Here is a 26,586-nt window from a genome sequence, read left to right as displayed (position 1 = left end):
AACCACCTCCTCCTCCCCACCACAGTGCCCCCAGTCGCGCAACCACCACCTCCTCCCCACCACCAGTGCCCCCAGTCGCGCAACCACCTCCCTCCCTCTGCACAGTGACCCCCCCCCCCCAGTCGCGCAACCTCCCCCCTCTGCAGTGCCCTCCAGTCGCGCAACCACCTCCCCCCCTTCTCTGCACAGTGCCCCCCAGTCGCGCAACCACCTCCCCTCCTCTGCACAGTGACCCCAGTCGCGCAACCACCTCCTCCCCACCAGTTCCCCCAGTCGCGCAACCACCTCCTCCCCACCACAGTGCCCCCAGTCGCGCAACTACCTCCTCCCCACCACAGTGCCCCCAGTCGCGCAACCACCTCCTCCCCCACCAGTGCCCCCAGTTGCGCAACCACCTCCTCCTCCCCACCACCACCACCACCACCACAGTGCCCCCAGTCGCGCAACCACCTCCTCCCCACCACAGTGCCCCCAGTCGCGCAACCACCTCCTCCCCACCACCACAGTGCCCCCAGTCGCGCAACCACCTCCTCCCCACCACAGTGCCCCCAGTCGCGCAACCACCACCTCCCCACCACAGTGCCCCCAGTCGCGCAACCACCTCCTCCCCACCACAGTGCCCCCAGTCGCGCAACCACCTCCTCCCCACCACAGTGCCCCCAGTCGCGCAACCACCTCCTCCCCACCACAGTGCCCCCAGTCGCGCAACCACCTCCTCCCCCACCAGTGCCCCCAGTTGCGCAACCACCTCCTCCCCCCCACCACCACCACCACCACAGTGCCCCCAGTCGCGCAACCACCTCCTCCCCACCACCACAGTGCCCCCAGTCGCGCAACCACCTCCTCCCCACCACAGTGCCCCCAGTCGCGCAACCACCTCCTCCCCACCACAGTGCCCCCAGTCGCGCAACCACCTCCTCCCCCACCAGTGCCCCCAGTTGCGCAACCACCTCCTCCTCCCCACCACCACCACAGTGCCCCCAGTCGCGCAACCACCTCCTCCCCACCACAGTGCCCCCAGTCGCGCAACCACCTCCTCCCCACCACCACAGTGCCCCCAGTCGCGCAACCACCTCCTCCCCACCACCGTGCCCCCAGTCGCGCAACCACCTCCTCCCCACCACAGTGCCCCCAGTCGCGCAACCACCTCCTCCCCACCACAGTGCCCCCAGTCGCGCAACCACCTCCTCCCCACCACAGTGCCCCCAGTCGCGCAACCACCTCCTCCCCACCACAGTGCCCCCAGTCGCGCAACCACCTCCTCCCCACCACAGTGCCCCCAGTCGCGCAACCACCTCCTCCCCACCACAGTGCCCCCAGTCGCGCAACCACCTCCTCCCCACCACAGTGCCCCCAGTCGCGCAACCACCTCCTCCCCACCACAGTGCCCCCAGTCGCGCAACCTCCTCCTCCCCACCACAGTGCCCCCAGTCGCGCAACCACCTCCTCCCCACCACAGTGCCCCCAGTCGCGCAACCACCTCCTCCCCACCACAGTGCCCCCAGTCGCGCAACCACCTCCTCCCCACCACAGTGCCCCCAGTCGCGCAACCACCTCCTCCCCACCACAGTGCCCCCAGTCGCGCAACCACCTCCTCCCCACCACAGTGCCCCCAGTCGCGCAACCACCTCCTCCCCACCACAGTGCCCCCAGTCGCGCAACCTCCTCCTCCCCACCACAGTGCCCCCAGTCGCGCAACCACCTCCTCCCCACCACAGTGCCCCCAGTCGCGCAACCTCCTCCTCCCCACCACAGTGCCCCCAGTCGCGCAACCTCCTCCTCCCCACCACAGTGCCCCCAGTCGCGCAACCTCCTCCTCCCCACCACAGTGCCCCCAGTCGCGCAACCTCCTCCTCCCCACCACAGTGCCCCCAGTCGCGCAACCTCCTCCCTACCACAGTGCCCCCAGTCGCGCAACCTCCTCCCCACCACAGTGCCCCCAGTCGCGCAACCTCCTCCCCACCACAGTGCCCCCAGTCGCGCAACCTCCTCCCCACCAACCTCTCCCCCACATACTTCCAGTTGCGCAACCCCCCCCCCCCACCCCAGTGCCTCTAGTCGACACCCCCCACACACACACACACACAGTGCCCCCAGTCCACACCTCCTGCCCCAACACACAGTGAAACCAGTGCAAACCCCCTGCCCCCAACACACAGTGAACCCAGTGCAAACCCCCTGCCCCCAACACACAGTGAACCCAGTGCAAACCCCCTGCCCCCAACACACAGTGAACCCAGTGCAAACCCCCTGCCCCCAACACACAGTGAACCCAGTGCAAACCCCCTGCCCCCAACACACAGTGAACCCAGTGCAAACCCCCTGCCCCCAACACACAGTGAACCCAGTGCAAACCCCCTGCCCCCAACACACAGTGAACCCAGTGCACACCCCCTGCCCACAAAACACACAGTGACCCCAGTCATAGTGCTCCCAGTCACATCTACCTCATTCCCCGCACGCACACAGTGCCGGCTGCCAGTCACACCTCTCTCCCCATTACACACGGCGCTTAGGACCAGTCACACCTCCTCGCTCACAGCCTACAAGGTCTCCCGGTCTGACAAGCTTGACGAAGCCGGTAGTGACGCGAGGTCAGGTGACAGATAGGAAAAATATCCCCAATCATCCAGAAACAGCAGCGGGGTGGTGTCAGCGAATCAGATTGCGGTAATCATGTGTGGTTGCAGTGTAGGAATTCATGGATGGGTGACAGTCCCGCGCTGCGCCGCGGTCACGTGGTAATGTTTTCCTTGCTTAACCCGGCGGTGCCGGCCAATCGGCGCAAGCGCAGGTCTGAGAGCTGGGAGTGGGTAGGTAGTAGTAGTAGACCCACCCGACTGTAGAATGTAGATAGACCAAGACCGACTGTGCCTGTGTGACAGGCGGTGATTCTTCTGCCTCCAGTCCTTATATACTGACCCAATAGTGTGTACCAACCTGTAGCTACAGCAAGTAGCCGCTGACACTGTACAGGGCGAGACCTGCTACACTGCGGGTGACGTGTACACATACAGGAGATGTTGCGCGGCTGTGTGTGATGCACCTAGATGCAGATCTCTCCAACACACGCCCTGTGCCACCTTGCCAGCAGCTCTCCTCAACACACGCACTGTACCACGCTGCAAGCAGATCTCAGAGACGCACTGTACCAACCTGCCAGCTGCCTACAGATCTTCCCAACAACATGCACTGTGCCATGCTGTCAGTTGCCCACAGATCTTCCCAACACATGCACAGTGCCATGCTGTCAGCTGCCCACAGATCTTCCCAACGCATGCACTGTGCCATGCTGCCAGCCCAGCAGACCTGAGGAAGAAAGGAATAATGAGAGAGACCTGGAGTAGAGAGAGAGAGACCTGGGAAATTAAGCATGCAGCAGTGTAAAGAAGAACATTGCTATTAACTGTCCCTACAGTGAGAGGCAAAACCAGATTTGATTGGGCCAAGGCCCAAGGGACAATAATAAAACAAAATGACAACCATTCTGCCCCACCTAGCCAAGAGACCTGCGCCACAATCAGGGAGGGCAAAACATCCTCCGGAGTGTGACAGCACTAGATGTGTTGTTGATGAGAATTGTCAGGCCAGGCAAGAATCTGAATGGGCATTCCAGAATGAGCAATGACCACAGCATCCAAGGCTAGAAGACAATGAAAATGTACATGGCTAGTGAAGCCGCAATATCCTGTTGAGATGTCTTCTGCATTAATGGCAGGATGTAACCCACTGGTTAGAGATACCTACAGGAGAGAGAGAGACGTGGGACAGAAAGAGAGACCTGGGGCATAGCGCAGAAACAAAGAGCGATGGAAACATAGCACAGAAGATAGCTCAAGATCTGAAGCAGAGATAAAAAATAAGTGAAGCAAACAGAAAGAAACCAGGGATAAAGTCTCCCCCGGCTGTGGCATCACCCTATATGCTGTTGGAGCCCTGTATTGGTTACAAAATACAGGGGACCCCTAGTTTTCTTGGCCCTCGTATTACTTGAACCAGAACCGGTCCAAGAGCCCAACCGGGGGGGGGGGGGGGGTTATGGGGGGGTTGGGGGAAACGACACCTCATGACATTTTTTGGTTACTAAAAACACTTTTACTAAAGGTGATTTCTGTTTTTTGCTTTAAAAAAAAACAAGTTTTACAGTAGGTATTTTAGAATTTAGGCTTGGAAGATCGGGGCACAGTAGTTTTAGAGAAACTACTAATGCTAACATTAAAGTTCTCTATCTCTACAGACCCATATGTGAAAGAGCAGCTTGGGCTGAATAGAAGAAATGGAAGAGTAAGGCAGGAGTGAAGAAGAACACAGAAAAACCAAAGTTTAATTAATACTTTACCTATGATATAATGCTAGAACAAATTTAGGTTATTCGGTGTATGCACAGGTAGCTGACTGCTCACTAGTTGCACTTAATTAATTGTGACAATTTTCAGATATGGAGATGATTGCCACAATTAATTTTAGATGTGTGGGCTCCCCCTTTTTGCAATCCCAATCAAAATCGCCAATCGATTGCTTAATCAGGTTTTTAAACATATTTAATAATCTGGTATTATCTGCAGATCTTTTTTATATGTGTGGGCATTCCCAATTTGTCTTCTTCATTTATTTACATTATGAACAGCTGAAATGACAATCGATTGGGCAATTTCCAGATATGAAGATGCAATCTTTAGATGGAAAAATCTGCCGATCACTGAAATAAATCTGTAATGTGTGGGCAGTCAAATAGATTGTAAAATCCATTTATCTGGCCAAAAAATCCCTGTATCTGGAAATCCATAAATTGTGATTGCTGATGTATGGGGCCCATAACACACCCATTTTCAACAGGTGTGCCACGGCACTTATCAGGTATACCGCATGGGTCACAGCGGTTAACCAAGTTGAAATCACAGGTGGGAGCACTGTCACTGTGTGTAGTGACATGCGAGGGGGCTCGTGCGCGGCGCTGTGTCCGCACGTGGTGCTGTCCTGTGGAGCCGACACTGGGATGCGCCTGTACGTAGCAGGCGCCAGGCACGTCAGATCAGCCTGTGCATAGCAGGCGCATGCGCAAAAGGACCTCATGGACAGTGTGGCTTCTGTTAGCGCCATCTTACAAGGCAGGTGCACAATATGTTTTGATTACCTTTGGAGTGGCATGTGTTGAATATCTAAGGAGGGGCTGGTGTGTGAGCAATAACTAAGGAGGGGCATTTGTGTGTGGAATATTTGGTACTTCTTTACTTTCACGGTGCCAGTATGGCGCCGCGCGTACTTCCGGGTTACGCTCGCCACTAACTACCGTATTTTCCGGCGTATAAGACGACTTTTTACCCCAGAAAAAAATGCCTCCAAGTGGGGGGTTGTCTTATACGCCGGGTGCACGGCGTGACATACTGGTATTATTATTTTCCGGGTGCGTCATACAATTATTACAGGGTAGCTCTCCCACCCCCCTCTTATGCATACGGTACCTTGAAATAAGAGTATCCAGGTATGCCAGCGCTGCTCCTTCCGTTCTGCCTAACCGCCGATCACGTTGAGCATTGAAGTCGGCGGCAGGCTCGGGTGTTTTCGGCGCGGCTCGGGAGGACTTGTGTGCCTGAGCGCTCCCGAGTCCCCCCGAGCCGCGCCGAAATTACCCGAGCCTGCCGCCGACTTCAACGCTCAACGTGATCGGCGGTTAGGCAGAACGGAAGGAGCAGCGCTGGCATACCTGGATACTCTAATTTCAAGGTACCGTGTGCATAAGAAGGGGGGTGGGGGGGCTGAGGAGAGCTACCCTACAATATATTTTATGCCTGGGGGAGGGGGGGGGGGGGGGACAGCGGCATGAGGGGGTCTTAAAACTGTATGTGGTGGGTTTTGCTGGGGCAGGACAAACCTGCCCTGATAGGTTTGTCCTGCCCCAGCAAAACCCACCACTCAAGGGGTTAATATATGGTACGGTACTATAATACTGGTCCCTGCTCCCTGTCTGCCCTCCCTGTCTCCCTGACTCCATGTCAATAGCAGCAGTCTGTGGAAGGTGTGCGGAAGAGGGGGTAGTCTTTTACAGCGAGTATATAACAAACTCTGTATTTTGAGTGGAAATGTTGGGGGGTCGTCTTATACGCCGAGTCGTCTTATACGCCGGCATATACGGTAAGTAAAATAAACTAAGTTAACGCCATGCCAACATGGATAGTTCATACCTCCACTATCCATGTTGGCATGGAGTTGATTTTAATTAGCGTGGCGAGTGTAGCGAGCCACCGAGCCCGCAGCGTGGGCGAGCGAAGCGAGCCCCGCAAGGGGACTCTGACGCGCGGCGCCATGCTGGCGCTGTGAAAGTACAGAAGTACCGAATATTTAAAGGGGAGTTGGTGCTTGGAATATCTCAGGAGTGGCAGGTATGTGAGGAATTACTAAGGAGGGGGCATGTGTGTGTGGAATAACTAAAGGGGGGTGCATGTGTGTGTGGAATTACTAAGGAGGGGCAGGTGTATGAAGAATTACTAAGGGGGGGCATGTGTGTGTGGAATTACAATGAGGGACGCGTGTTTGTATAATTACGCTTGAGGGTATGCTTGTCAACCATCCGTCTGCAGACAAGAGACATCATGAGACATCACCAAGCACAGGTTTCCCACTGATAAATTTATGTAAGTAAAACCTATTTATTTCTACTCATTTTAAGAGAAATAATAACAAATATCAACTTATATTATGCTGCTTTCCCACTGCAGACCAGTTTAAAGTACTGGTAATCTTAAATGGTATTTAAAACGGTATTAGCATTCCCACTGCAGCAGATTACCGTTTTAAATACCATTTAAGTACCATTCCCATTGCAGTGAACCGTGTAAAATGTAGAGTGCCTAACCCCCCCCCCCTTCCCTCAGTGTAAAGAGTGCCTAATCCCCCCCCCCCCAGTGTAAATAGTGCCTAACCCCCGTACCTGCCCTGTGCCCCTACCTCCCCTCCCCTTGTACTTACCTGTGGGCAGTGGGGAGGCAGCGGGGGTCCATGCAGGATACAGGCAGTCCCAGTGCCTGATGAGACCTAGTAGTTCTCACTTTGCGCATGTGTAATGAGTGCACGTGCATACTAATGAGCCGCTCATTACATATGCGCATATGTAATTAGCGGCTCATTATTATGCACGTGCACACATTACACATGCACAAAGTGAGAACTACAAGGTCTCATCAGGCACTGGGACTGCCTGGAGGCTAAATAACGTTTAAGAGGCATTCCCACTGCCTCTTAAACGTTATTTTAACGTGTAGGACTCTGCTTTAAAAACGTGTTGAAATACCATTTAACTTTAAACAACTCTGTCACTTTCCCACTGCAGCCTTAAAACGGTAAATTGCACTGAAAATCGGCAATTTACCGTTTTTTAGCTGCAGTGGGAAAGGGGCATTAAATATATGTCAATATTTGCTATTATATGTATTATTTTTGATTAAAAACTGTTGGTGAATGGGCACAAATATCAACATTAACTGTGTCATTTACACAATGAAACCACAGTCTGAATGTTGACACTTCCACCTTTACCTAACCAAATTGCAGCCTGATCCTAATATTATTATTACTTTATTGACCTCACACCCAAATCTCAGGGTGGTGGGAGGGGGGGTGCTTGCATTTTTGCTTGAGAGCCCAACCCCCCTGGGAAAGCCAGCCAAGGTGTCAACTGGAGATGGTTGGATACATGTTGGAAACACCCTCACTCTGTGGGTCTTGTCTCTATTGTTCATGTAGCAAAGAGGTTCCCAACCTTGGTCCTCATGTCCCCCAACTGCTCCGACTGTGAATTTTTTCAAATGTCGGTGTGCAGCTACATGGGCACCGCCATGACACCCGGGGTTAAGCTGGCCATACATCTACAGATCGATTGTCAGATTGGGCTGTTTGGAACAAAAACCTGATAATGGATGAAAGTAAATGACAGTTGACCATTTCCTTTGAAATGCTGGAAAACTGCCAAAAACTGTCACTCATCCATTATCAATCTGTAGATGTATGGCCACCTTTGGCTGACCCATGCACTCCAATCCCCGGAGCCCAGAGTGTGTCATGTGACTCAGGCCAAGTATTACCTCTCCAAGTCTCATGCTCTACTCCCAGTCCCTGCTGCAGAGCATTAACTCCACAGTGATAGCACAGTTAGGTGTGGTAACTCTGACAGAGGTGAAGACCATCTGTGGGCATAGACTCCACGCCTCTGATCAGACAACTCCCAGCGTCATATAAACCATCATCACATCAAACCCCCAGTTTTGAAGTTCCCAGAACCCTCCACTGGCTCACTGCTGCCACAGCTGGGGACACCAATTACCCCAGCCCTGACACAATGCATATGATCCATACAGTATATAAAAAGCACTATTCGGTTGTTCAAGATTGCTCAAGGTGCAGGGCAATACTGTGTCTAAAGTTTGAGGGGCACAAAGGAAACATTGGTGCTGGGTGGAAAAGGGCAGAGAGCTTAGACCAGACAAGAAGAGAAGGGCCAAGGCACTGCTGTTAACAAGGGAAGGGCAAAGGGGTTCCCAATTATTCTGACAGTCAGTACACCGACATCAGAGTCCCGACATACTGGGCTATTCTCCCTTGTGGGGGTCCACAACCCTCATAGAGGAGGATAGAACCTGTAGCGAGCACAGCAAGCCACTGAGCCCACAGCATGGCGAGCGCAGTGAGCCCCAATTGGATTTGATGCACTTGCCTGCCTGACGGAGTACTGGCATTCGGGATTTCGATGTTGGTATACTGAATGTCGGAATCCCTGGATCAGACAGTGGAAGGCCAGAGATGGAATCAGACAGGAGAAGGGAAGAGAGCCCAGACCAAATAAAGGGGAAGGGCAGAGAGCCTGAAATAGACAGGAGAAGGGCAGAGAGCTTGGACTATACATAGAATGGACAGCTGTTGCCACAGATAGGGAAAAAGTAGAGGGGATTGCACAGCTGGAAATGGGAAGAACAACTGACATGCTCTGTAAGAGAAATGCTAGAAATATGTGCAACTTAGCAAAGATGTCCCAAAATCGATTTAATTTTATTTTGACCAAAATAACCAAAAAAAAAGGGGTATAAAGTATCACAACGGATTGTTGTGGATCCACTGGGGGCGTGGATTCTGACACGGATGCCAATGGTGGAGAAAGAACTGCTGGTCGAATATACTGGCGTCTCATAGGAGTCTCCAAGGAGTTTGGCTATACTCCTAATCAGAGGCGCGGAGTCTAACTGAGTGGCGGTTTTCACCAGGGACCCCCGCAAGGGGATTTGGACTTAGCTGCGTCCACCCAGCAGGTCGCGGCCCTCCAATCAGGAGCCTCCAAGGAGATTAGGACGCTTGCTGGAACAGATGGATATAGCTGTAATCAGGAGACGCTTGAAATAATAATAGAACTTAGGAGACACTTGAAACGTGAACTGAACTCAGAAGGCACTCGGAGGGTTAACAGAACTCAGGAGACACTTGGAAGGTAAACTGAACTCAGGAGGCACTCGAAGGGTTAACGGAACTCAGGAGACACTTGGAAGGTAAACTGAAATCAGCAGGCACTTCAAAGGATAACGAGATGCTTCTGATTGCAAACAGGACTCAGAGAGACCTGGAGCTGTGTACACTCTCACTGGCTGTCAGCAGGACACTGAGCAGAAAGCAGAAGTAGCAGCAGCATTGGAGAATAGGCTGCCTAGCCTTTTATTCCTCCAGGCAGTGATGTCACAGGCCCAACCTCCAATCAGAGGTTATATCAGACCCTGCCCCCTTCTGCCTAATGCCACAAGCAAGATGGCGGCGTCCATCCCAGGAGCCGACTGCGGGAACAGCCGGACCCCCAGAGGATATACCGCCGTCCCTGCCAGTGACACCAAGTCGGGGAAGCGCTGAGTGACGGGTGTAGCACCGCCAGGAGTACAGCGCCCGTGCAGGTGAGTAAAGCACGCGGCGCAATGCTCTGCAGAACCGGCGGCCAGGGGACCTGACATAAAGAGGTAATTCTAAACAATGTGTACATTAAAAGTATAGTTTGTACAAAGAGGTATGGTGTTTCCTATTAGCTGTAAGCATATTCAGCTTTGTAAAACCCTACATTGTGTTTTATGTTGTGGTCCCAGTATTCGCACTTCAGTTATCATAATATTAGTGTCCTTATCTGTTAAACAATAAATTCATAATCTGTGTCTTATTTACTCCACAAGGACCAAGCAGCATCTCACCACCAGACTGCCCCGAGGACGAATCTCAATTCATCGAGAGATTTATCATCCACCGTAACTTAAGCGGAGGCAGCTATGGAGTGGTCCTACTGGCATATGATAACATCACCAAGACGGCTGTAGTCATAAAGGTCTTAAACAACCAAGGATTGTCAGATAGTGAAGAACTGAAGGCATGAATGGAGACCAGAGCCCTAAATCCACATCTGGGAGCCCATTCTTAGTACATGGCCTCCTGACATTCCAGACTGAGGACATCTTGGCATTCGTCATGGACTATACCAGCAAGGGAGACCTATTCGACCTGTTGTGTGAAAGAGGTCGTCTTGAGTCTATGGCTACAATGTAAGATCTAGGCATAATGGGGTATAACTGTGTGTTATTGTATGCAGGAGAAAATCTCATAGGGGCTTACAGTTTAGGGAATGACGCACAAACACACACACACACACTTATTTACATACCCTGTACTATATTTGTTGGATGCCTATCACTTTGTCTCTTCGTACTATGACTCTATTATACCCGTATTTGTCTTCCTTTGCCTTTTCTATAGCTCTTACACTATTCCCCATCCAAACAATGCCAAGGGAGGAGGAGAGAAAAGAAAACTCTGGGTGGGGGCACCCTGATATAACAGATCAAAGAACGTTTAGGTTTAACAATAAAATATAGCTTTTATTCGATATGCTTTAAAATATATAGATCCCTGTACAGGAGATAATTATTTGTATAAAAAAGCGTAGCAAAAATATTAGAATGATGAAGAGACCCTGGTCAGGCTCAGGACGACTGAAATCCTCATTAGTCCCCTAATAAGCACCAGGTTATGGTCTGATTAGTGTGGGGAAGGTGTTAAATCATCGGATTTTTTCTGAACCAGGTTTTTTTGTCTCACAGCAAAGCAGGGATATACAGCAGTGTGTAGTATGGTCATATGACTACTGATACATTAACTGGTGAAAACATGTAAGAAAAGAATCATGTATCACAGGTATGAGCGTTAGGCAAGCAGTGAAAATAAGCGATAGTAGAAGAGAAAGGAGTGAAAGAGATCCACTGGAGAGGTCACCTCTGTGACCAAGCGTAGCGAAACGTACGTCAGAGGACAGTGCCAGGACACGTGGTGCACTCACGTGACCGGCTTTTTCTCCCTAGCAGGGACGCCAGCAGCCAGCAGCGAACGCATACAACCCAGCACAGCAGCACACTACACTCCGGTACTTTGATACCACATCGGTGGGGTACCTTCAGGTTAACCACTGGTATTTACCAGTGGATCTCTTTCACTCCTTTCTCTTCTACTATCGCTTATTTTCACTGCTTGCCTAACGCTCATACCTGTGATACATGATTCTTTTCTTACATGTTTTCACCAGTTAATGTATCAGTAGTCATATGACCATACTACACACTGCTGTATATCCCTGCTTTGCTGTGAGACAAAAAAACCTGGTTCAGAAAAAATCCGATGATTTAACACCTTCCCCACACTAATCAGACCATAACCTGGTGCTTATTAGGGGACTAATGAGGATTTCAGTCGTCCTGAGCCTGACCAGGGTCTCTTCATCATTCTAATATTTTTGCTACGCTTTTTTATACAAATAATTATCTCCTGTACAGGGATCTATATATTTTAAAGCATATCGAATAAAAGCTATATTTTATTGTTAAACCTAAACGTTCTTTGATCTGTTATATCAGGGTGCCCCCACCCAGAGTTTTCTTTTCTCTCCTCCTCCCTTGGCATTGTTTGACTACAATCATTACTCCGGGGCGCACCACTGACTGTCCCACACAGAGGCACCACATGACATACCCTGTCTGAGTGCTCTGGGACCTACTATTCCTTTCCAATAGGAACTTAGTCAGTTTATATTTCAGATCTCCCAATCACCCTTATTCATTACCCCTAATAAATACCAGTGCGGATCTACTCCAACTCTTCTCCCCCTCCCCACTCCTCCAAATCACTATTCCCCATCCCACAGATCCTTATGGGAGAGCGATATGATGCCGGAGTAGATTGGTACTCTGTTGGGGTTGTCCTTTTCCAGATGTCAACAGGACAATATCCCGGTGAGTTCCATATCTTGGCTTTGTCGGGTCATCATCTGAGCCCGAATACATGAGACATCATTGAAAAGGTGAGTGTAAAAAAATGCTTTGCATTCATCAGTAAGTAAAAAAAAGATCATGAACAATGTGTCAGCGTCTGTTATTTCTACAGAACTCCCATTCCAGCCATGTAGATACCAGATTACTCAGCTCACCGCTCCCGTTGTCACGTATTTATGGGGCATAAGGAATCAAACCGAAACTTTAGTTACAATTAAGTTCCTCTTTCCAGCTCCTGTGTGATGACCCCAAGATGCGTCAGGGTGAGAATGGCGAGATCAGAGACCATCCTTTTTTCCCAGGTATCAATTGGGAGAGGTTAGAACGTCTGCAGGACTCATTCATTTAAATTCAATAGTTTTTATTAATTTTTGCATACAGAGAAAAACTAACTACATGTGTAGACGTGACAGTATGCTTGTGGTACCCAGTCAGGGGGTAACATATTACAAGAGCAGCCTCGTAGTAAACAAACAAACAGTGCAGGATAATACTGATGCAAATTATGTCATATATATACCCAAAGGCACCATTCGGGTAGACGTCTAGCATAGATGAGCAGGAGTATAGTTAGACAATGTTATGACAGTGAAATGTACGAGCACAGCTGTCTCAAAGTACAGTCAGGGGCACCACTTAACTATTCAGGAGTATTCAATTAGTATATGTATATTAGCGCATTAAACAAAAACAAAAAAAAACACTAAATCCCAAAGTAACCCTCCCATTATCCCCCCACCCTATATAACCTAGCCCCAACTTTGGTATACTCAGGGCTATTTTTCAACAGGCTCCAGCAGGAACTGAGGCCCTTATTCTAGTTCACTGTTTCTGACAAAATCTTTCTTAGATGGACAAAACCATGTGCACTGAAGGGGGGCAGATGTAAAATGTGCAGAGAGAATTAGATTTGGGTGAGTTATTTTGTTTCTGTGCAGGGTAAACACTGGCTGCTTTATTTTTACACTTCAATATAGATCTCACTTTGAAGTAAAACCCCACCCAAATCTAATTCTCTCTGCACAAGTAACATCTGCCCCACCTGCAGTGCACATGGTTTTGTCCATCTAAGAAATATTTGTCAGAAAGAGTGAACTAGAATAAGGACCTCAGTTCCTGCTGGAGCCTGCTGAAAAATAGCCCTGGGTATACTTGGATCCCAAACCCCCCCCCCCCCCCCCGCTAACTATCTATTCCTAACCCACTAAAACTACAGTTTTAGTGGGTTAGGAAGGGCAGAGATTGGATCAGACAGGAGAAGGGCAGAGATTGGATCAGACAGGAGAAAGGAAGAGAGCCCAGACCAAATAAAGGGGAAGGGCAGAGAGCCTGAAATAGACAGGAGAAGGGCAGAGAGCTTGGACTATACATAGAATGGACAGCTGTTGCCACAGATAGGGAAAAAGTAGAGGGGATTGCACAGCTGGAAATGGGAAGAACAACTGACATGCTCTGTAAGAGAAATGCTAGAAATATGTGCAACTTAGCAAAGATGTCCCAAAATCGATTTAATTTTATTTTGACCAAAATAACCAAAAAAAGGGGTATAAAGAGGTAATTCTAAACAATGTGTACATTAAAAGTATTGTTTGTACAAAGAGGCATGGTGTTTCCTATTAGCTGTAAGCATATTCAGCTTTGTAAAACCCTACATTGTGTTTTATGTTGTGGTCCCAGTATTCCCACTTCAGTTATCATAATATTAGTGTCCTTATCTGTTAAACAATAAATTCATAATCTGTGTCTTATTTTACTCCACAAGGACCAAGCAGCATCTCACCACCAGACTGCCCCGAGGACGAATCTCAATTCATTGAGATATTTATCATCCACCGTAACTTAAGCGGAGGCAGCTATGGAGTGGTCCTACTGGCATATGATAACATCACCAAGACGGCTGTAGTCATAAAGGTCTTAAACAACCAAGGATTGTCAGATAGTGAAGAACTGAAGGCATGAATGGAGACCAGAGCCCTAAATCCACATCTGGGAGCCCATTCTTAGTACATGGCCTCCTGACATTCCAGACTGAGGACATCTTGGCATTCATCATGGACTATACCAGCAAGGGAGACCTATTCGACCTGTTGTGTGAAAGAGGTCGTCTTGAGTCTATGGCTACAATGTAAGATCTAGGCATAATGGGGTATAACTGTGTGTTATTGTATGCAGGAGAAAATCTCATAGGGGCTTACAGTTTAGGGAATGACACACAAACACACACACACACTTATTTACATACCCTGTACTATATTTGTTGGATGCCCATCACTTTGTCTCTTCGTACTATGACTCTATTATACCTGTATTTGTCTTCCTTTGCCTTTTCTATGGCTCTTACACTATTCCCCATCCCACAGATCCTCATGGGAGAGCGATATGATGCCGGAGTAGATTGGTACTCTGTTGGGGTTGTCCTTTTCCAGATGTCAACAGGACAATATCCCGGTGAGTTCCATATCTTGGCTTTGGCGGGTCATCATCTGAGCCCGAATACATGAAACATCATTGAAAAGGTGAGTGTAAAAAAATGCTTTGCATTCAGCAGTAAGTAAAAAAAAGATCATGAACAATGTGTCAGTGTCTGTTATTTCTACAGAACTCCCATTCCAGCCATGTGGATACTAGATCACTCAGCACACCGCTCCCGTCGTCACGTATTTATGGGGCATAACATGTTCGAGTTTGATGCTAAAATCATACGAGTAATACTTCTCCCATTTATGTGCTGTAAGGAATCAAACCGAAACTTTAGTTACAATTAAGTTCCTCTTTCCAGCTCCTGTGTGATGACCCAGAGATGCGTCAGGGTGAGAATGGCGAGATCAGAGACCATCCTTTCTTCCCAGGTATCAATTGGGAGAGGTTAGAACGTCTGCAGGACTCATTCATTTAAATTCAATAGTTTTTATTAATTTTTGTATACAGAAAAAAAAACTAACTACATGTTTAGACGTGACAGTATGCTTGTGGTACCCAGTCAGGTGGTAACATATTACAAGAGCAGCCTCGTAGTAAACAAACAAACAGTGCAGGATAATACTGATGCAAATTAAGTCATATATATACCCAAAGGCACCATTCGGGTAGACGTCTAGCATAGATGAGCAGGAGTATAGTTAGACAATGTTATGACAGTGAAATGTACGAGCACAGCTGTCTCAAAGTACAGTCAAGGGTACCACTTAACTATTCAGGAGTATTCAATTAGTATATGTATATTAGCGCGTTAAACAAAAACAAAAAAAACCACTAAATCCCAAAGTAACCCTCCCATTATCCCCCCACCCTGTATAACCTAGCCCCAACTTTGGTATACTCAGGGCTATTTTTCAGCAGGCTCCAGCAGGAACTGAGGCCCTTATTCTAGTTCACTGTTTCTGACAAAATCTTTCTTAGATGGACAAAACCATGTGCACTGAAGGGGGGCAGATGTAAAATGTGCAGAGAGAATTAGATTTGGGTGAGTTATTTTGTTTCTGTGCAGGGTAAACACTGGCTGCTTTATTTTTACACTTATACACTAATCTTGAATATACCAGAATATACGTTGCTCAAAGGTGATAATACAGTATGTAAAAATAGTATACAAAGCAAAGTGTGTAGGTACAAAGCATAACAGAGGAAACGTGACAAACGACAGAAAGATTTAAATCTTAGGCCATCAGTCCGGCATATCGCTCAAAAAATAAAATAAAAAATAAGACAGAATATAGAAATAAAATATAAAACAAAATATATACACGGTAGATACAAAACATAGCAGAGGTGGCATGTCAAACGGTAATAGAGTCCAAATCTTGGACCATCAGTCCGGCCATGTCACAGGTTCCAGGAATGTCACCCATGTATAAGTGATCTGAGCCCGTATCATACGGAGATAGCCAGGATGACGTCTAGGGTGTGCGATCCAGTATAGCAACAGGTATAGATTATAAATGTGAGGCACATCAGGAGTAAATGGGTAAAGGGCAATGTCCCCAAGGTAACCAGGCAAAGAGGTATTAGGGGCCACAGGTGCAGAAATGACCGCAGAAAAGTATAAGTCCACATAGTCAGCTGTCTTAGGAGCTAAAGGATCTGTACAATCAGAACCAAAGATCTCCATCATGGAAAGCCCCAAAGTGTAGGCAGTTACAGCTGCTGCAGGTGTCACAGGAGATAGGATTTTCATATTTCCAGCAATAAGCTCTTCAGTGACACAGGGAACAGAGGAATCACTCACCTGTATATCAGCGAGTCTATTAATAAGCCGGTCAGTGGAGGCATACTGTATATAGCCCGCAGGATTATTCAATCTGTGTCTCCATGCTTGTATATTGGGCAGTTATAGTTGCAGTCATATCTGGAGATCAGTGGAACTGCTGCTAGAGAGTCCTTAATAGGAACTGGTAGCGGCTAGCACACCGTCAATCACTCAGGGGAGACCGACAGCAGAAGTGCAAATAAGCACAGAAACGCCGTACCGCAACTGGATAGGGCAAAGGAAACAAGCCGGCAACAAGCCATCCTCACCAGGCTGAGACGTAGGAGCAAGAGGATCCCAAGATGGCTGCATCCGTGCCCAGCCCGCCGGAGCAACCCAGCTACGCCACCAACTAGCAGCCGATGAGGGACCAACCAGGAGCCCGATGGATCCCCGCCAGGCACCAGGAGGATGAAGACAGGGGCCAAAGAAGAGAGCCGCCGCCGGGCACAGCAGAACACCGCAACCCGCAGGGACAGGATCACCGCGTCAGCGGTCCGGAGCCCATGCCTCAGGTCACGCCCGATCTTCAGAAGCTGTAAGTATGTGTGCGTCCAGAGTAGAAACTGCCAGGATAGACTGGGGGCTGCAGGAGTGGTTACCCCAGAGTCCTATCCAGCTTTATATCCTCAACTGTGCCACAAACAGGATAATTTATAAGGATTTCTGTGGGAGAGCTGGTAAACACGTCCGACCACCAGCTACTCCAGGCCACGCCCCCCTGCAGGACTCATTCATACCCAACTTCTACCTGCAGCCACCACAATGAAGGTGCCACCACTTCCCCAGATGCTGGAGAAATAACATTTCACTATGGAGCAGCCGCTTCCTCTATCAGTAGCCACAGAACAATTTCCAGCTTCCAGAAGAACAACTGGCCCCTCCGTCAGCCAAAATTGCACAAGGTGGATGAAAATAGCCCCTTATCTAACACCTACAGTATGTTCTCCAATGCCCATCAAGTACTGGATACCGAGAGACCATAACATCTAACTCTGATTGGGTAAGTCTGAGACTAATTAATGGTGGATCGCATAAGCGATCTAACCCACTTTATGCCCGATGTTTGGGTTCTGGGCATGCAATGATAGCACAGAACAATGAATGTGGGGTAGAGCAGCCAGCGTTTCTAAAAACAGAATGTGTTGCCCCGTTACTCGGGAGTGGCCAGATCAAGGACAGCACTGCCAGGGGCAATTTCCTTGACCTCGCAAGCAGGCCAGCGAACTTAAGCCTGAGAAAGGTGAGACTTATTAAGGCTGAAGTCTCAGAGGAACACAGCGACCTATGGCTGCGATGTTGCTCTAAACTGTAATCACATCGCAGTTTGCAAATGCAGCCAGGTGGTGGTTTGCACCTCCTTCCTGCATTTTCATTGCTTAAGAATCACACATGATAAGCTGCTGGGAACAGCTTATCATATGTGATCCAAGCAGAATCAGGACCTATCTAAGTTAAAAGGGAAGATCAGAGTGCGCTCAAATCATGCCACCTAGCATGCATCAACATAAGGAATGATTAGACAATTATTGATTTTCCATGATGAGTTTGTGAAGTTCAGCAGTAAGATGAAGACTTCGTTCACACAAATATTTTCTTTATTAAAAGAAGCCCAACATGTTTCGTCAACACGACTTCATCAGGGGCCATGCAAAGTACAGATTCAGATATAAAGGTTTACAGTCAGGGGATATTCTTTATACCAAACAAACGTATATTTTAGAGCTCGAAAGTACAAGATAAAAGCTCATAAACAGAACTACACCAATCAGAGGTTTTCAATGGTTTTCTTAACCCAGCGAAACAAGCAGGGGAGAGATCACCCACAATCAAGATCAAATCAGCGTGTCTATCCTGGTAACTGTGTGCCCATTGCTGTCAAGGTAACTATGTGCCCAGAGCATCTGTCCCGGTAACTGTGTGCCCAGCGTATCTGTCAAGGTAACTGTATGGCCAGAGTATCTGTCCTGATAACTGTGTGCCCAGCATGTCTATCCCAGTAACTGGCTGCCCAGTGCGTCTATCCTGGTGACTGTGTGCCCAGTGCATCTGTCTCGGTAAACGTGTGCCCAACATGTCTATAAATGGTATAGATGATCTGAATTCTCAGTCATCTAACATATATGGTATCATTTGTTGTAACATCTGATGGCAGGTATATTGTGCCCAGATGTGCGCTCCTGTTTATACAGTGTAATTTAGTGAACTGTTACCTTTTATTAACAGATCCTGATGGGAGAGCGATATGATGCGGGAGTAGATTGGTACTCTGTTGGGGTTGTCCTTTTCCAGATGTCAACAGGAAAATATCCCGGCAAGTGCCATATCTCGGCTTTGGTGGGCCGTCATCTGTGCCCGAATACACGAGACATCATTGAAAAGGTGAGTGTAAAAAAATACTTTGCATTCAGCACCAGGTAAAAAAAGATCATGAACAATGTGTCAGCGTCTGTTATATCTACAGAACTCCCATTCCAGCCATGTAGATACTAGATTGTGTGTTTATGGGGCATAACATGCAAACCTTTCAATACAAACTGGGAAAGTGATGGGGCTCTAAAACCTTTGACCAGTAGTCCACACTACAGAGACACACATTGATTAGAGTAAAATAATGCCTCTCTTGTTAAAATCATAGGAGTAATGTTTCTCCTAGTTACAGATGGAGCCGGCCTCTCTCTGGCCAGCGGCCGGCTCTCGCCAAGGGCGTGCGCGCACGAGACGCTCATGCGCGCCCCGTGGCTACGGTGCTTTCACCGCCTCCCCGGTGCCCCTCGCCACCCACTGTCCCCCCTATCCCTGCCCGTCTCCCTGAAGTGAAGACAGGCAGGGACCCGCAGCGGCGCCGTCCGGAAACTGGGACACGCGTGCGTGTGAGACGCACGCGCGTCCCAGTCAGATGGAGCGCCTCTGTGTCGGCGATCACCAGCGCAAGCATGCTGGCAATCCCCGACCAAGAACCAGGGGCGCTTCATCTGTATGTGCTGTAAGGAAACAAACCAAAACTTTAAGTTACACTCAAGTTCCTCTTTCCAGCTCCTGTGTGATGACCCAGAGATGCATCTGGGTGATAATGGTGAGATGGGAGACCATCCTTTCTTCCCAGGTATCAATTGGGAGAGGTTAGAATATCTGCAGGACTCATTCGTACCCAATTTCTACCTGCAGCCACCACATTGAAGGTACCACCACTTCCCCAGATGCTGGAGGAACAACATCTCACATAGGAGCAGCCGCTACCTCTTTCAGTAGCCACAGAACAACTTCCAGCTTCCAGAAGAACACCTGGCCCCTCCGTCAGCCAAAATTGCACAAGGTGGAAGAATATCGCCCCTTATCTAACACCTACAGTATGTTCTCCAATGCCCATCAAGTACTGGATACCGAGAGACCGTAACATCAACTCTCTAACTCTGATTGGGTAAGTATGGGACTAATTAAGGGTGGATTGCATAAGCGATCTAACCCACTTTATGCCCTATGTTTGGGTTCTGCGCATGCAATGACAGCGCAGAACAATGAACGTGGGTAGAGCAGCCAGCGTTTCTAAAAACAGAATGTGTTGCCCCGTTACTCGGGAGTGGCCAGATCAAGGACAGCACTGCCAGGGGCAGTTTCCTTGACCTCGCAAGCAGGCCAGCGAACTTAAGCCTGAGAAAGGTGAGACTTATTAAGGCTAAAGTCTCAGAGGAACACCGCAACTGATGGCTGCAATGTTCCTCTAAACTGTAATCACATTGCAGTTTGCAAATGCAGCCAGGTGGTGGTTTGCTCCTCCTTCCTGCATTTTCATTGCTTAAGAATCACACATGATAAGCTGCTGGGAGCAGCTTATCATATGTGATCCAAGCAGAATCAGGCCCTATCTAAGTTAAGTGTACATTGAAGAGTTATCTTCTGAAATGTATATAAAATATAACATCTAAGGTGTGTGATTTGCTGGCTAGTCAGGGGAGGTCGGAGTCCAGAACTTATGTTATATATATGTGCCCAGCGCGTCTGTCCCAGTAACTGTGTGCCCAGTGCATCTGCCCCGGTAACTGTGGCCAGCGTGTCTGTCCTGGTAACTGTGTGCCCAGTGCTGTCATGGTAACTATGTGCCCAGAGCGTCTGTCCCGATAACTGTGTGCCCATCATGTCTGTCCCAGTAACTGTGTGCCCAGCATGTCTATCCTGGTAACTGTGTGCCCACCGCGTCTATCCTGGTAACTGTGTGCCCACCGCGTCTATCCTGGTAACTGTGTGCCCAGATCATCTGTCCCGGTAACCGTGTACCCAAAATGTCTATAAATGGTATACATGATCTGAATTCTCAGTCATCTCACATATATGGTATCATTTGTCATAACATCTGATGGCAGGTGTATTGTGCCCAGATGTGCGCTCCTGTTTATACAGTGTCATTTAGTGAACTGTTACCTTTTATTAACAGATCCTGATGGGAGAGCGATATGATGCGGGAGTAGATTGGTACTCTGTTGGGGTTGTCCTTTTCCAGATGTCAACAGGACAATATCCCGGCAAGTGCCATATCTCGGCTTTGGTGGGCCGTCATCTGTGCCCGAATACACGAGACATCATTGAAAAGGTGAGTGTAAAAAACTACTTTGCATTCAGCACTAGGTAAAAAAAGATCATGAACAATGTGTCAGCGTCTGTTATATCTACAGAACTCCCATTCCAGCCATGTAGATACTAGATCACTCAGCACACTGCTCCCGTCGCCGTGTGTTTATGGGGCATAACATGCAAACCTTTCAATACAAACTGGGAAAGTGACTCTAAAACCTTTGACCTGTAGTCCACACTACAGAGACACACATTGATTAGAGTAAAATAATGCCTCTCTTGTTAAAAGTAATGTTTCTCCTAGTTACAGATGGAGCCGGCCTCTTTCTTGCTAGCGGCCGGCTCTCACCAGGGGCGTGCGCGCACGAGACACTCACGCACGCCCCGTGGCTATGGTGCTTTCACCGCTACCCGCCGCCTCCCCCCGGATTTTCAATTTTTGGTTCCTCAGGCAGGGTGTTTTATAGTATTAAGAAGCCATGGAGATGGTTCCTCTGTGTAGGGGTTTAATTGCTGTCTATTCAAATGTGACATTTACAAGCTGATGCTTAATAAATGAACATTAGTGACACCGTCCGACAACCATGGCGGAGGAAGTGTTATAGCCTGGGGCTCTTTTACTAGATATGGTGTTGATGACATAAACAGGGTGACCGGTACTGTGAACCAAAGGATCTACCACAACTTGTTACAGCACCATCCTGTACCTTCTGGTCTAAGGTACATCCTACAGCAAGATAATGACCAAAAACATATCACCCAGCTGTGTCACTGCTTCAGATGAAAATTCAAATCATGGGGTGGCCAGCACAGTCTCCAGCATTATCCCTATCCAGCTGATTGGGATGAACTGAACAGAAGGGTGAAAGTATCCTACAAGTGCAACACATGTGCGAGAATTTCTGCAGCAGGTTTGGGAAGACCTTTCCGTGAGATGCTGCTTTGCAATGTAGAAAGAACAGCACAAGTGTTATCGCCGATTAGATCTGTATATGGTGGCTGCACTAATGAGCGAAGTATTTAGATTACATTTTGTTAAAGGAAAATATTCTATAATTTTCTTTATATTTCCAATATTTTTTTTTATGTATGCTCTAATTTCAAAGTACACAAAGACACTTATGGACCATTCACACGGGGCGATTACAGTCCCATTTCTTTTTTTTTTGAAAAGTATATTTATTAGGTTTTTCTAATAATTACATAATCAAAGCATTGTGATAACAATAGCATCCAAAGATTAACGTAACAGTTGAACAAATGGGGGAGGGGGGGGGGGGTAGAAAAGACACAGGTAATGGTTATGATGATATGATGATGTTAAGGTTCACGAGATATGACATGGGTATCTGTACAGTTGAGCATACAGTGGACAATTACATAAGACTAGTGTTCATTCTAGCACCCGCCATATATGAAAACCCATGCAGTTCCTCTTCCCAACCTGGGGTGTCGCTGTCTGCTCTGGTGTTTCTATCACAGGTCTGGTTTGCATATCAGGGCTGATATACAGACCACACTGTGATAGAAGCACTACAGCAGACAGCGACACCCCAGGCATGGAAGAGGAACTGCACGGGTTTTCAAACATGGCGGGTTCTAGAATGAACACTATAAGACATAGTCCTTCAGGCGATGAAGAAGTGAATTGAGAGATTACAGTTAATCGTAGCATATAGTTCTAACATGAACTCACGTTGGAATAATACTAAACTCTCAATGGCTGTCAGAACACATGAAAGATGATTGGTGCATGTAAAGATATATTAGTAGTAGCATGGAGGAGACCCCCGCATCTATCCACATTTTATTTCTTGATGGAGCGTGCTACCGGGACATCATTCTAGAGCAGGTCCCAGATCTAGTATTTACAAAAGGCCATCTTGAAGATCTGATGACTTTGTGCGGATGAAGGGCTCCCACTTCTTCAAGAAGTTACGGGATAGCGATTGGGTTGGGTGGGTGGAATTATATCTATCTAGTGCCATATAGCTATTAAGCTGTTCTTCCACATCTGTTAGATTGGGTGTATATTTACTGGTCCTTGACTTCAAGATGACCTTTTTTGCGACCGTGAATAAAATTGTTAGAAACGGTATTAAGTGGCTCTGGTGAGCCGCTAGGTTACATTCATTAAAATTTAAGAACAAAATCGGGACTGGTTGCAGTTTATTCTTTAGGTGTAGTTCCCTCTCCACATAATACAACATTTTAAACCAGAATTTTTTTATGTACCCACAGGTCCAGAGATGATGAAGAAAGGTGGCTGAGTGAAAGCCACATTTCAGACATCTGCCTGTTTCCTTAGGGACAAAGTAGCTTCTCTGTTTCTGAGACATATAAGCTCTATGAACCACTCTAAAGCGCACCTCTTGGAGAGCGGAGGATTCAAGGGTCTTCATTGTGGGTGCATAATAATCAAAAATGTCTGTAGACTGTATAGATGGAAAGTCCCTTGACCAAGTCTGTCGAGTTTTATCATGTAATGCTAATAAAGAATCCTTCTGCAGTTCAGTGTACAGTATATCATTTTTGGTTTGAAAGTGTTGTTTAAAATCCCGTCAGCCCATTTGTGTAGCAGGTAGTGTGGAGCTGATACAATCGTTTTGGGGGAAGATGATTGGACAAAATGCTGTAGTTGTATTATGCATTACTAGGTAGGCCAAATGTATTCCTTAAAGTAGAAACTGATAGGATTTTTCCTCCTGGGTCGAATACTTGTGAAATTAATTGAAGTCCCTTGTTCTGCATTCTTTTAAAACAGGGATTGTTTATTCCTGCGGGAAATAAAGGGTTACCACATATAGGAATTAGCTCTGAGGGTGTCAAGTCAATGTTTGTCTTTGAACTTACCAGGAGCCAATCATCATGGATATCTTTAAATAAGGGGTTATGATAAATACTTAAAGGGTTTTCTGTTCAGATGTATGAGTGCCTTGGGTGAGTAAGGAAAGAGCATTGCACTATCCAGCTCGTAAGGGGAGTAGGAGTCAGCTTTAATGTATGGAGTATTTTTGAGATAACTGGGGGAAAGTTTATTTTATAAAGATCTGGCAATTTATTGGGGATCTGGACACCCAGATATTTTATTTGGGAAGGTTGTTTTTTTATGGAGTGTACTACGTCAGTAGTTGGAAAAACTTGTGCGGGGCCCCTTATGGTTAATAGTTCAGATTTATCTATATTGACTTTGTTGCCTGAGAAGTTTCCAAAGTTTTGTAGTTTCTTATATATCAATGGAATGGCATGTTGGGGATGGGACACAAATATCAACATATCATCCGCGAATAGAGAAATCTGAAGATCAATATGGCGGATCTGTATGTCCTGAAATTCAGGGGATTCTCTTAACGTTATTGCCAGGGGTTCAAGTGCCAGGGCGAATAATAGTGGAGACAGGGGGCAAACCCTGTCTCGTCCCTCTCAATATAGGGAAGGGATCCGACAACAGGCCATTACATATAATCCTAGATGATGCATCGGCGTAAAAAGATGCTATTAAATGTATAAACTTCTCCGGGAAAGAGAAACGTCTCATTGTGTCCCTGAGGTGGTCCCAGTGTACCATGTCGAAAGCCTTCTCTGCATCTAAGGAGAGTATTGCTTTTGGGTCTTCCAACACGGCACACTGGGACGTGTATATTGCCGACAAGACTCTTCTGATATTGGTCACAGAGCTCCTTCCCGTGACGAAGCCCGTCTGATCCTTGTGTATTGGTTTGGGTAAAATCAGCTTGAGTCTCTCAGCCATATTTTCATGAGTAGCTTATAATCTATATTTAATAGTGAGATTGGCCTATAGGAGCTAGGTAAGGATAGGTCTCTACCCAGCTTTGGAATTACTCGGAGAGAGGCTGAGTTGAAATACCTTGGGATGAAGTTAGATGATAGAATAGTATTGAAAACATTAGTGAGAAAGGGGACCAGTTTGGGGGCTAGGAGTTTATAAAATTCAGGAGTAAACCCATCTGGGCCTGGGGCCTTGCCTAATTTAAGATTTGACAAAGCTTGCAGGGCTTCCTGGTGAGAGTTAGCCTGTGTTAAAGAGTCTGAGTCTTCCTGTGACATCTGTGGGGTGATAAGGTTTTCCCAGAATTTGTTGGAGTTATTTTGCTCAAGGGGGGTTTCGAGTAGAGATTGGTGTAAAACTCGCAGAGGACCTTGGCTCTCTGTATATTTGTAGATGATATGGTATTATCAGGTTTACGTAAGGGACGTATTACAGCCGAGGGGCTCTGTCCCTGCAAGAGGGAGGAAAGTAGTTTACAGGACTTGTTCCCGTATCTATGGAAGCGGGCTCTTTTTGTAAAGGAGTAAATAGACTCCGACCTCTCTACACTACTTTCATAAGTAGCTTTAGCTTCCAAATATTCTGTTTTTGTGTTGGCTGAAGGGGAGACCCTGAAGGCCCGGAAGGCATCTGCAATAGTCAGCTGGGCCTGTAATTGCTCCTGCTTCGCTCTCTTTTTTAAGAATGCCATGTGGGAGATCAACTCTCCTCTAATAGTGTCTTTGGATGCCTGCCAGAACAACAGGGGGTCCGCCTCCGCCGTTGCAGAGTTGTCTCTAGCGTAGTTGTACCATGCTTCTTTAACTAGTTCTCTGAGGTGAGTGGAGGATGCCAATGCTGAGAGGCATCTTCAATAATTGGAGAAAGGTAGTTTTTTGTTAATATGAAGTCGTATGTGAACTACAGCGTGGTCTGAGAGAACAATTGGGGCCATCTCAGCGTATTCTACTTTGGGTAAGAGAAAATGGGAAAGAAGGATGTAGTCTATGCGGGACATCCTCCCCGTCGCTGCAGAGATGCAAGAAAAATTGCAGTCTGTCGGGTGGGTGACTCTCCAGGTGTCTAGTAGGTGTAAAGTTTTGCATAATGCTGGGACTCCTAGTTTGGGTAATTTACATGGGGTGTTCGAGTGACTGTCTGTCAAGGTGGTTAGAGGATACAAGGTAAAGGCAAATGCATATACAGTAGGAGCAAGTTTCATCTTTGCTCCTTTGGGCGGGGCTAGCCATGGCTAGCCATGGCTAATCTATTGTTCTCAACTGCAATACAATACGTATTGCAGCTGAGAACAATAGAATAGCCATGGCTAGCCATGGCTAGCCATGGCCAAAGGAGCAAAGATGAAACTTGCTCCTACTGTAGGGTGTCAGTACAGAAATTATCTTCTTAAAAAAGGGTAAAGAGTATTGATTGGGGGCATAAGCACAGAGGCATAGCTAGGGCGGAGCACCAGCTCCGGGTGCCGGCATGTCACCTGGCGCCGGAGCTCTGCCGCCGGCTCCCCTGCACTGCTCACCCACTCCCCTCTGTGCCCATGGATCCCCATTGTGCCTGTGTAATACCCCTGTGACGGGGCATCACGGCAAGGGACTTTGGTTGATGGCTCCACAGTAGGGGGGCGGAACAAGGAGCCCACATTGGCCGTGGAG

The 26,586-nt window shown here is 47.7% G+C and overlaps 1 protein-coding gene across 11 annotated transcripts; it reads left to right on the top strand.

The window, feature by feature from the left end:
• The first annotated feature begins 2,624 nt into the window (after window positions 1–2,624).
• On the top strand, window positions 2,625–23,656 carry LOC146026010 (uncharacterized). 11 transcript variants are annotated; one of them, XR_014454337.1, is made up of 10 exons: window positions 7,178–9,923; window positions 10,194–10,556; window positions 12,206–12,634; window positions 14,095–15,037; window positions 15,112–15,181; window positions 18,805–18,960; window positions 19,615–19,654; window positions 19,747–19,999; window positions 21,011–21,166; window positions 23,389–23,656. XR_014454337.1 is itself a non-coding variant. In XM_083156312.1 (9 exons), exons 5-9 carry the CDS (start codon window positions 15,021–15,023, stop codon window positions 23,398–23,400), a joined length of 411 nt encoding a protein of 136 aa, XP_083012438.1. In that variant the 5' UTR covers window positions 7,178–9,923; window positions 10,194–10,556; window positions 12,206–12,361; window positions 12,565–12,634; window positions 14,095–15,020; the 3' UTR covers window positions 23,401–23,656. The 11 variants fall into 11 exon arrangements, 8 of the variants coding, with proteins under 8 accessions (XP_083012439.1, XP_083012437.1, XP_083012438.1 ...); XR_014454336.1 differs by having other exon boundaries at window positions 19,615–19,999; XM_083156312.1 differs by lacking the exons at window positions 19,615–19,654; window positions 19,747–19,999 and having other exon boundaries at window positions 12,206–12,361; window positions 12,565–12,634.
• The last annotated feature ends 2,930 nt before the right edge of the window (window positions 23,657–26,586 follow it).

This window comes from Crinia signifera, chromosome 8 (assembly GCF_055691185.1).
Source record: "Crinia signifera chromosome 8, ASM5569118v1, whole genome shotgun sequence".
Lineage (NCBI taxonomy): Eukaryota > Metazoa > Chordata > Amphibia > Anura > Myobatrachidae > Crinia > Crinia signifera.
Note: the sequence above shows the minus strand (reverse complement) of the source record. Positions and strands in the feature narration are given on the sequence as shown.

Bases quoted from the DNA above. Each gene is read 5' to 3' on its own strand.
- LOC146026010 (XM_083156313.1), top strand. The intron at 15,182-18,804 runs GTATCAATTGGG...TTTTATTAACAG, and splicing joins AGACCATCCTTTCTTCCCAG to ATCCTGATGGGAGAGCGATA. The intron at 18,961-21,010 runs GTGAGTGTAAAA...TTTTATTAACAG, and splicing joins CACGAGACATCATTGAAAAG to ATCCTGATGGGAGAGCGATA.